Source organism: Orcinus orca, chromosome 14 (assembly GCF_937001465.1).
Source record: "Orcinus orca chromosome 14, mOrcOrc1.1, whole genome shotgun sequence".
Taxonomy (NCBI): domain Eukaryota; kingdom Metazoa; phylum Chordata; class Mammalia; order Artiodactyla; family Delphinidae; genus Orcinus; species Orcinus orca.
The window spans coordinates 31,469,670-31,481,736 of NC_064572.1; the positions used below are offsets into that span (position 1 = coordinate 31,469,670).

Genomic DNA, 12,067 nt, shown 5'->3' on the forward strand with positions numbered 1-12,067 from the left:
CTCTCTGCATCTTTCTAGGAACTATTAAGGAAAGGACTCAGCAGTGGGATGAGCTTTTCATTGTATGTCTGACCTGAGAGAAGAAATCTTTTCAGAGGACTCTTCTCTCTCCCCTGGAGTCGCCAAGACAATGAGAGCTGGCTATGGAGCACCCATGGTCACTTCCTCCCCTGGCGTCCATAAACTACAATGGTTCCCAGGCACTACCTTGTTGGCTGAGGGAGGGCTCCCCTCTGTGAGGGGAGGCAGGCTGAGGGCTGCGACGGCGGCTGAGATGGTTGCTGCTGCTGCATGCGATCCTGCAGGCTCCGTGCTTTTCGAATAGTGATTTGCAGCTTCTTATCGACTAGGGCTCTGCTGTGCGTGCTAGAGCTGGCACCATGCAGGGCAAGTCTTAGTTTAGCTAAAATGCAAAAGAAAATATAGCAGAAACAGAACACAAAAATACAAACAAAAATAAAAAGAATAAAATTCAACCAAAAATGAGCAAAGATATGCAGTAAAACTCAAAATATGCAGCAGGAATACAAGGCGTGGACCATGCATATGTTGTCCAGGGCACAGAGCTGCCTCTGGCTATAAGGAACATTCATGGAAGCCATGGAGGCCAAACAGGTTAATTCAAATTTAAAAAACAAACAAAAAGCTAAACTAAAATGAGTCAGGAAGATAAACTGGTGCTTCCATCTTAGACGTTGCCACTCTCATTGTCCTTTGCAACTGACCTGTCCGACTCTGGTCTCCATTCTCTGCTCCCATCTCCCCCTTCCTGATGGCCAACAGCAGAAATAAGATCCAAACCTGCATCTGTCTTTATAGAACACAGTTTCTTGTGGGTCACATTAAAGAACCAGATACAAATTCTAAGCCTTAGTCCCTTGCTGTAACCTTATGGTGCAGCATAACAGGAAGGCAGGGGAGAAACATAAAAAATCAAATATGCAATACAAAGTCACAGGCCTGGGAAGTCACAGTCAATTTATTCATTTCTTCCTGCCCTAAGCTCCACCTCACTAGTCAGTAACTAGAGAAAGAGCAGACTAACCTCACATCTGAGATCTAACTTTATTTTGGGATTAGAAGGTAGGTCTGGCTGGATAGTTCATTTGTAGACTTCTGCTGAGGTTTTCCCAGTAAATATCCATAGGCCACAGTGACAACGCCTAGCACATTTAGAAATCTGAAGGGCAAAAGATAGCTAAAGTGCCTCAGTTTGGGGGAGTGACAGTGAGGAGACTTAAAAGCTGTTTTTATCCTATCTGAGTGACGACACTAATAATACCTATTGTGAAGTTAGTGAAAAGTGCCATAGCCATAGCGGTTAAAGTTACTTACAGATAGCTTCGTTACAGAGAGCCAAAGCGGCAGCACAGTCTCCCTTCTGTTCCAGATGCAGCGACTCTTCAAACACTGAATCTGCCTCTTGTAGGGACCTCTCAAAGCCGTCACTCCTCCCTGAAAGGGCCAGCACTTTTCATTTTCATAACAATCTGTTCCAACTTTTCCTATGTGCTGTTTTTTCCCTTCAGTGCACATAGATCATTGCTGCTGAGCCTCTGGTCCACCCTTACTCCAACTGACCATAACTATTAAGAATTCTCTGAAACACGTAGGACATCCATTTTTGCCTTAGCTGAGACTTTACCAAAGCCATGAAAGAGGGGCATGTCATTGTCCACCACATATTCCAACTCCAAGACCTCTAAGGGAGGCCCTCAAGGAAAGAACAAAGTACTGTCTATAATAGAAGGGTGGGTTCTTATGCCTGGAACTGACGTGCTTCTCTACAGTGCAACAAGATACATCTTGGCAACCTGTGTTCAACGCCCCAGATCTCCACCAAGACCTCCACTGCTGTGTTAAGGCAAAAGTGGCTTCAGTACTCTGTGAAAAGCCATCTGTAACACTTCTTTCCTACATAATTCATAGTTTTCTTTGTACCACCTGCACCTGGAAAATCAATACCCCTCTTGGGCACAGGTGTTCTACGGTTCCTAACTTCAATGTATCTACCAGGCCAGTGGAAATGCCCTTGTTCTTGGTTTGCACACACATACCTTTCATCAGCACTGCTAATTTACTTCTATCACGCCCTTGCTCACCAAACCTACTGTAAAAAAGTCACCTTCCCTTGCAGTGAGCATAAGATGTTGCTTCCTCCCCTGAAAGTGAATGTGTGCCAAAGCAGGTGCAGGACAGTCTAGGGACAGCGCCACATGAAAAGCAAGAAAGTACTGTAAGGGCAACTTTTGTAAAAGAATTCTCAAGTTTATATATCCCCTTGCCTTTTACTCACTCATAACCATAAATTAGTAGTAACCTGTAACCCAAGTTCACCTACAATGGGATTAACGGTGAGTTTTCACAAGCTCACAGGAAAAAAAAAATCATTTCTCCCCTCATGCACCTATCCTCCATTAACCTCCAGCTGTACATGGTAAGAAAAGCTCTTCCATACCCCTAACATTCACTCCCTAATTCACCAATAGCTTCGGAGAACAATGAGAAGGAAGTAGAAGTAACAAGTTGGTTCTGAAGATCTTGACATTTGGGTTCTACTCCACTGCTAGAGGTATGGTCCCTGGGGTAGGGGGTACTCAGGCCTGAAGTTTTCTCACTATATCTGAAATCAATTGAATCTATACAACCTTTATAATCAGAGGTGGTGGCTAGAGCAATTAAAACAAAAAAAGTTCTCTACAGAGATATAGGCAAACTATATAGTTGGTCAATGATTGTACTAAATTTTAATTCTTATCCTCTAGAATCTTAGCACTCCATTCCTTGCTCTAAACCAAAGTGTATGGAGAACTGACAATGAAATACAGCCAGAGGGATCCACTCTCAACTCTAAGGTACTACCCAACTGACAGAGCGGGGAGAAAGGCAAGGGAGGAAGATGACAAGACCCCTCTTTCAGAAGCAATATGAACCTGAGACACCAATGTGATATAGCTTAAGGACAAAAAGGAAGAAAAAACTATTGAAACATAGGGACATCTAAGAAATTAGGAATGGTAAACTAATTTGGAGACAAAAAACAATGCCTTGGAAAGTATAAAGCAACAACTGCCTTGAATCAAAAGACAGTAGGATTAGAAGAGAAAAGTAGTCCCCAAATAAGCCCAGGAAGTTTTCCTAAGAGTTGATAAGAAGAAAGAAGTGATCAAAAGAAAGCAGCCACCCAAAACAGCATCGGCTCCTATTCTTTACACTACTTTAGCACAATTTGTTGCATCTGGAGGTTCTGAATAATAAACTCATTTCATAGAAAAACACAGATATAGGTTTCAGGGCCTATTTAAAATAGATACCTCAGCCTTTTTGAACTCTTATTTTGAAGGCTAGTCTCTGCTGGTACAAAGTGATGTCCTAAAGCAATTGAAGGGAGAAAAAGTAACTAATGTGGGGCAGCTGGAGAAGCTGAAATAAAGTCCATGAAAATCGTGTGAGATTGGGATATGAATCATCAGAGGATCAAAAGGAAATCAGGCTCTGTGTTCTTAGAACCTGTTTGGTAGATCCACTTCCCTGAAGCTCCAGGTAGGAAATCTCAAGGGCATATTTCTGCTGAGCGAGAAGAATTCCCCTCACTGTCAGTGTGGCTCACTCACTGCCTTTTTCTGCTGTTTCTGAATTGTGAGTAGTTTAATTTACATCTTATATAGCTGTTCATCAGAAATATTTTTCATGAACAATATACTATCTCCAATCTACAAGCTTTTAATAAATGGGCCCCAAATCAGTGCCTGTCTCTAACCAATAGGCCTGTCACCTCCTACTTTAACTAGCTCTCACTGAAATGGCTGAATTAAGATAAAATATAACTTGGCTAAAGAGAAGACAGAATTTATGAGCTTGAATACTTTTTTCCTCCCAGCTTTCTCTGTCCCCATCACCCACAACCTAATGCTCACAACAATTACCCTGATTCTGCAGTTCATCTAAGTCCATGAAGCGGCTGGGATGAGGGTTAAACCCTTTAGCTGCCTCTAATTCCTTCTCTCGTTTCCTTTGAAGTTCCTGTTCCTGGGCCCTTCTGGCCACCTCTTCCTGCAATTCATCCAGTTCAGTTTTGGAAGATATCTCCCCACCTGGAATAAAAGCAAGGGAGAAGAGAAGTCGCCACATTTCCATAACCAAGACTAAGCACTTGCTGTATTTATGGCCACAGCACTGCTTTTCCTTTGGAACTCTTGGCTTCAGTCTGGAGTTCATATCTGCATAGTGCTTTCCATTTCAGATTCAGGATGATACCTAGGCCATGAATAATAATAATATTTATTGGGTGCATTATAACAACAATAACAACATGACAACTAACATTTGTTGAGTATTTACTACGTGACAGGCATAGCTGTAAGCACTTTTACATATGTTATTTAATTCTCACAATAATATGTGAGGTAGATACTATAATTGCCCACATTTTAAGAATGAAGAAACTGAGTCACAAAGATGATAAATAACTTACCCAAGGTAACAAAAATGGCAAACGGTAAAGCTGAATTAAAGTCAAATAGGTTAAATTCATAATCTATGCTTTGAACTACTAGAGAGCATTCTCTACCATGTGCTACCAGTGACTCACCAGGAAGCTTCAAACAAGTCAATTTCTCCCTCTTAATTTCCACCACCTTTTTAATGAGTTTGGAAAATATTGATAGTAGTAAAAATTTAATTTTTTCAGTGTTCACAGATGGAACCAAACAGATCTAAAAGGATGTCCATGATATATTAAGTGAAAAATCAAGTGACAGAATAATATCTATAGTATGACTCCCTTTTATTTATTTTTAAATGCTAGTAATAAACTTACCTATGGACAACTAGGGCAGCTGCCAGATGCTGGTGGGGGACCTCGATGCCCAAGGAGACAGGAGGAACCCCCAAGCGACCCGGTAGGACATTGGGGGACTAAGTGGGGGAGGAGAAGTGGAGGCAGGACAGGACCTGCGCCCCCAAGGGGTAGCTGGGAGCAGGGAGGGGTTCCCATGTCTGGAGGGAGCCTCGGGGGCTCAGATCAGGGGGAGCATGCCTGGTGTTTCCCCTGCCCAATTGGCCCGGGAAACTTGCCCAGCTCTCAAGCCCGGTCCTACACCCTCAAAAGGCCCCTTCTACTACACTGGTTCTGGGGGCATATGAGGCAGGCTGGAGGAGAACAGAAGAGGCAGGCAGGATGGAGGGGCCCTCCAGGACGGAGGAACAGGAGAGTCACAGAGGGAGTGTGCCCTGCCCACTTGGGCTGGGAAGCCTGCTGGCTCCCAGGCTGGGTCCCCCACCTCCCAAAACCAGAGGCATGCCTGGACCCCTACTGTTATGTTGAGCCTAAGCCCCACCCCCCCATGGCCTTTTCCAGCCCTGTGCGTCCTAAGCACAGGCCCCGCCCACCACCTAAACCTCACCTGTGCCTAAGCCCTGCCCCCACAGCCAAGGCCTTTTCTGCCTTTTTTTTTCTTTTTTCCCCCTCCTCTTTTTTTTTACTATTGTGGTGCTGTTTTACCTTCTGGTTGTTGTTTCATCTATATTTTTATTTTCATTTTATTTCTAACATATCTGTTAGTTTCCTAGTCTAATTTTATTTTTACTCTTTGTTATTGTTCTGTTTTATTTTTTGCCACCCCACACAGCTTGCGGCATCATGGTTCACAAACCGGGGGCTGGGCCCAAGCTCCTGTGGTGGAAACTCCAAATCCGAACCACTGGACTAACAGAGAACCTCAGACCCCAGGGAATATTCATCGGAGTGAGGTCTCCCAGAGGTCCTCAACTCAGCACCAAGACCCAGATCTACCCAAGAGCCCACAAACTTCAGTGCTGGAAGCCTCAGGCCAAAAAACCAGTAAGACAGGAACACAACCCCACTCATAAAAAAAAAAAAATTAGCCAGCAAAAAAATATGTCATAGATGAAGGAGCAAGGTAAAAACCTACAAGACCAAATAAATGAAGAGGAAATAGGCAATCTATCTGAAAAAAAATTCAGAGTAATGATAGTAAAGTGATCCAGAATCTCAGAAATAGAATGGAGGTACAGATTGAGAAAATACAAGAAATATTTAACAAAGACCTAGAAGAACTAAAGAACAAACAAACAGAGGTGAACAACACAATAAGTGAAATGAAAAATACACTAGAAGGAATCAATAACAGAATAACTGAGGCAGAAGAACGAGTAAGTGAGCTGGAAGACAGAATGGTGGAAATAACTGCTGAGGAGCAGAATAAAGGAAAAAGAATGAAAAGAATTGAAGACAATCTCAGAGACATCTGGCGCAACACTTAATGTACCAACATTCGAATTGTAGGGGTCCCAGAAGAAAAAGAAGGGTCTGAGAAAATATTTTTGAAGAGATTATAGTGGAAAACTTCCCTAACATGGGAAAGGAAATAGTCACTGAAGTCCAGGAACTGCAGAGAGTCACATACAAGATAAACCCTAGGAGAACCACACCAAGACACATATTAATCAAACTAACAAAAACTAAATGCAAAGAAAAAATATTAAAAACAGAAAGGGAAAAGCAAAAAATAACATACAAAGGAATCCCCATAAGGGATTTTTCAGCTGATTTTTCAGCAGAAACTCTGCAGGCCAGAAGGGAGTGGCAGGATATACTTAAAGTGATAAAAGAGAATAACCTACAACCAAGATTACCCAGCAAGGATCTCATTCAGATTCAAGGGAGAAATCAAAAGCTTTTCAGACAACCAAAAGCCAAGAGAATTCAGCACCACCAAACCAGCTTTACAACAAATGCTAAAGGAAACTTCTCTAGGCAGGAAACACAAGAGAAGAAAAAGACCCATAAAACAAACTCAAAACAATTAAGAAAATGGTAATAGGAACATACATATCGATAATAACCTTCAATGTAAATGGATTAAATGCCCCCACCAAAAGACACAGACTGGATGAATGGATACAAAAACAAGACCCATTATGAGCTGTCTACAAGAGACCCACTTCAGACTCAGGGACACATACAGACTAAAAGTGAAGGGATGGAAAAAGATATTCCATGCAAATGGAAATCAAAAGAAAGCTAGAGTAGCAATACTTGTATCAGATAAAATAGACTTTAAAAGAAAGACTGTTACAAGAGATAAGGAAGGACACTACATAATGATCAAGGGATCAATCCAAGAAGAAGATATAACAATTATAAATGTTTATGCACCCAACATAGGAGCACCTCAATACAAAAGGCAAATGCTAACAACCATGAATGGGGAAATCGACAGTAACACAATAATAGTAGGGGACTTTAACACCCCACTTACACCAATGGACAGATCATCCAAACAGAAAATAAATAAGGAAACACAAGCTTTAAATGACACAATAGACCAGATAGATTTAATTGATATTTATAGAAGATTCCACCTGAAAGTGGAAGAATACACTTTCTTCTCAAGTGCACACTGAACATTCTCCAGGATAGGTCACATCTTGGGTCACAAATCAAGCCTCGGAAAATTTAAGAAAACTGAAATCGTACCAAGCATCTTTTTTGACCACAATGCTATGAGATTGGAAATCAATTACAGAAAAAAACTGTAAAAAACACAAATACATGGAGGCTAAACAGCGTGCTACTAAATAACCAAGAGATCACTGAAGAATCAAAGAAGAAATTAAAAATACATAGAAACAAATGACAATGAAAACACAATAACCCAAAACCTATGGGATACAGCAAAAGCAGTTCTAAGAGGGAAGTTTACAGCAATTCAATCTCACCTCACGAAACAAGAAAAATCTCAAATAAACAATCTAACCCTACACCTAAAGCAACTAGAGAAAGAAGAACAAAGAAAACCCAAAGTCAGTAGAAGGAAGGAAATCATAAAGATCAGAGAAGAAATAAATGAAATAGAGATGAAGAAAACAATAGCAAAGATCAATAAAACTAAAAGTTGGTTCTTTGAGAAGATAAAATTGGTACACCATTAGCCAGACTCATCAAGAAAAAAGGGAAAGGATACAGATCAATAAAATTAGAAATGAAAAAGGAGAAATCACAACTTGACACCACAGAAATACAAAGGATTATAAGAGACTACTACAAACAACTATATGCCAATAAAATGGACAACCATGAAGAAATGGACAAATTCTTGGAAAGGTACAATTTTCCAGACTGAACCAAGAAGAATTAGAAAATATAAACAGACCTATCACAAGTAATGAAATTGAAACTGTAATTAAAAATCTTCCAACAAACAAAAGTCCAGGACCAGATGTCTTCACAGGTGAATTCTATCAAACATTTAGAGAAGAGCTAATACCCATCCTTCTCAAACTCTTCCAAACAACTGCAGAGGGAGGAACACTCCCAAATTCGTTCTACAAAGCCACCATCACCCTGATACCAAAACCAGAAAAAGATATCACAATAAAAGAAAATTATAGACCAATATCACTGATGAACATAGATGCAAAAATACTGAACAAAATACTAGCAAACAGAATCCAACAACATATTAAAATGATCATCAACCATGATCAAGTGGAATTTATCCCAGGAATGCAAGGATTCTTCAATATACGCAAATCATTCAATGTGATACACCATATTAACAAATTAAGGAATAAAAACCATATGATCGTCTCAATAGATGCAGAAAAAGCTTTTTACAAAATTCAACACCCATTTATGATAAAAACTCCCCAGAAAATGGGCATAGAGGGAAACTACCTCAACATAATAAAGGCCATATATGACAAACCCACAGCAAACATCATACTCATTTCCACTAAGATCAGAAACAAGACAAGGATGTCCACTCTTACCACTCTTATTCAACATAGTTTTGGAAGTCCTAGCCACAGCAATCAGAGAAGAAAAAGAAATAAAAGGAATACAAATTGGAAAAGAAGAAGTAAAACTGTCACTGTTTGCAGATGACATGATACTATACATAGAAAACCCTAAAGATGCCACCGGAAAACTACTAGAACTAATCAATGAATTTGGTAAGGTTGCAGGATACAAAATTAATGCACAGAAATCTCTGGCATTCCTATACACTAACAACGAAAAATCAGAAAGAGAAATTAAGGAAACAATCCCATTTACCACTGCAACAAAAACAATAAAATAACTAGGTATAAACCTACCTAAGGAGGCAAAAGACCTGTATGCAGAAAACTATAAAACACTGATGAAAGAAATCAAAGATGACATAAACCGATGGAGAAATACACCATGTTCTTGGATTGGAAGAATTAACATAGTGAAAATGACTATACTACCCAAAGCAATCTACAGATTCAATGCAATCTCTATCAAACTACAATGGCATTTTTCACAGAACTAGAACAAAAATTTGCACAATTTGTATGGAAGCACAAAAGACCCTGAATAGATAAAGCAATCTTGAGAAAGAAAAATGGAGTTGGAGGAATCAGGCTCCTTGACTTCAAACTATTCTACAAAGCTACAGTAATCAAGATGGTATGGTACTGGCACAAAAACAGAAATACAGATCAATGGAACAGCATACAAAGCCCAGAGATAAACCCACGCACATGTGGTCACCTAATTTATGACAAAGGAGGCAAGAAAATACAATGAAGAAAAGACAGCCTTCAATAAGTGGTGCTGGGAAAACTGGACAGCTACATGTAAACGAATGGAATTAGAACACTACCTAACACCATACACAAAAATAAACTCCAAATGGATTAAAGACCTAAATGTAAGACCAGACACTATAAAACTCTTACAGGAAAACACAGGAAAAACACTCTTTGACATGAACCACAGCAAGATCTTTTTTGACCGACCTCCTAGAGTAATGAAACTAAAAACAAAAACAAACAAATGGGACCTAATGAAACTGAAAAGCTTTTGCACAGCAAAGGGAACCATAAACAAGATGAAAAGTCAACCCTCAGAATGGGAGAAAATATTTGCAAACAAAGCAACTGACAAAGGATTAATCTCCAAAATATACAAACAGCTCATGAAGCTCAATATCAAAAAAACAAACAACCCAATTAAAAATGCGCAGAAGACCTAAACAGACATTTCACCAAAGGAGACATACAGATGGCTGAGAGGCACATGAAAAGATGCTCAACATCACTAATTATTAGAGAAATGCAAATCAAAACTACAATGAGATATCACCTCATACCAGTCAGAATGGCCATTATCAAAAAATATAGAGGGCTTCCCTGGTGGCGCAGTGGTTGAGAGTCCGCCTGCCGAAGCAGGGGACACGGGTTCGTGCCCCTGTCTGGGAAGATCCCATATGCCGCAGAGCGGCTGGGCCCGTGAGCCATGGCCGCTGAGCCTGCGTGTCCGGAGTCTGTGCTCCGCAACGGGAGAGGCCACAACAGTGAGAGGCCTGCATACCGCAAAAAAAAATAAAATTATATATATATATATATAGAGAGAGAGAGAGAGAGAGAGAAACAATAAAGCTGGAGAGGAGGGTGTGGTGAAAAGGGAACCCTCCTGCACTGTTGGTGGAAATGCAAATTGATACAGCCACTATGGAGAACAGTATGGAGGTTCCTTAAAAAAACTAAAAATAGAACTATCATATGACCCAGCAATCCCACTACTGGGCATATACCCTGAGAAAACCATAATTCAAAAAGAGACATGTACCACAAAGTTCACTGCAGCACTATTTACTACAGTCAGGATATGGAAGCAACCTAAATGTCCATTGACAGATGAATGGATAAAGAAGATGTGACACATATATATAATGGAATATTACGCTGCCATAGAAAGAAACGAAATTGAATTATTTGTAGCGAGGTGGATGGACCTAGAGTTTGTCATACAGAGTGAAGTAAGTCAGAAAGAGAAAAACAAATACCATATGTGAACGCATGTATATGGAATCTAAAAAAATGGTACTGATGAACCTAGTAGCAGGACAGGAATAAAGACGCAGACCTACTACAGAATGGACTTGAGGATATAGGGAGGGGGAAGGGTAAGCTGGGACGAAGTGAGAGAGTGGCATGGACATATATACACTACCAAATGTAAAATAGATAGCTAGTGGGAAGCAGCAGCATAGCACAGGGAAATCAGCTCGGTGATTTGCGATGACCTAGAGAGGTAGGATAGGGAGGGTGGGAGGGAGGCTCAAAAGGGAGGGGATATGGGGATATATGTATGCATATGGCTGATTCACTTTGTTGTACAACAGAAACTAACACAGCATTGTGAAGCAATTATACCCCAATAAAGATGTATAAATAAAAAAACTTATCTATGTACTTCTACATAGAATAGAAAGCACAGAAAGAGATGTAGGAAGATACATGCCATAATGATAACAGTGGTTCCTTCAGTTTGAAGAGGCAATGGGCAAGTTACTGAATTGTTGGGCTAACATTTACTTCTGTAATGTTTTAAAAGGGTGGTCAGTGTCACCAGATTAAAAAAATAGGGTTTACTATACAAAGAGGATGGTGGGGTGTTTGGTGTGTGAGGAATTTATTCTAACTCCTTGCCAAATATCTTTTACCAGTTGAGGAATCCAGTTGGTGAATTCTATCCAGCTAATCTAGAATTAGGGCTATCAGTGAAATCATGAGACTCAGTCTTTAGTGTGCTGAAAAACTATTGGCTGTCGAAGGAAAGAGAAGGGGGAACAGGCTCATGGAAGAGCACAAGTTTCTCAAAGCAATGTTAGTCAATATGAGATAAATTAAAATGTGGGAAATAAACCAAACCTATAATTTCATTAGGAAGAATGAATCTCTTCCATGGATTTCTCACTATAACCTACTCTAGCCCAGGATTTCAGAGATATCTGCTTCTACAGGCATTGTTCTGCTCTGCCAGATGTTAGCAACCTATGGCACTCACACCTAAAAGTGTTCATGCCTTTTTATTTCTGCTGCATATCACCCTTCCAGCCACCTTTAAGAACTTTCAGTGGCCATTAAGAGAACTGGTGGTCAGACTAGTAATGTTCCTGGTGTCATCTCTACAGGTTGGCACATAATATTCTGTCCTGGTCTCCCTAGTGAGCTGGCCACATATCTATATTCAGAAGCTCATTAAACCAGACCATAGTTAGGTTTCTGC

General features: G+C 40.3%; 1 protein-coding gene across 13 annotated transcripts in view; it reads right to left on the minus strand.

Annotated features, from left to right (window-relative positions):
* USP54 (ubiquitin specific peptidase 54) overlaps positions 1-12,067 on the minus strand; it is a 118,195-nt gene that overhangs the window by 19,561 nt on the left and 86,567 nt on the right. For 12 of the 13 annotated variants that reach the window (XR_007471418.1, XR_004485002.2, XM_049697265.1 and 9 more), the window contains 3 exons: positions 3,927-4,094; positions 1,336-1,455; positions 208-403 (listed from right to left, as the gene is read on the minus strand). Coding sequence is in view for 11 of the 13 variants with exons in the window: in XM_049697265.1 (XP_049553222.1) it covers positions 208-403; positions 1,336-1,455; positions 3,927-4,094 (484 nt within the window). In the remaining 2 variants the exon portion in view is untranslated. Of the gene's footprint in view, positions 1-207; positions 404-1,335; positions 1,456-3,926; positions 4,258-12,067 lie in introns of those variants that run through there. The other variant, XM_049697268.1, reaches the window with a different exon arrangement.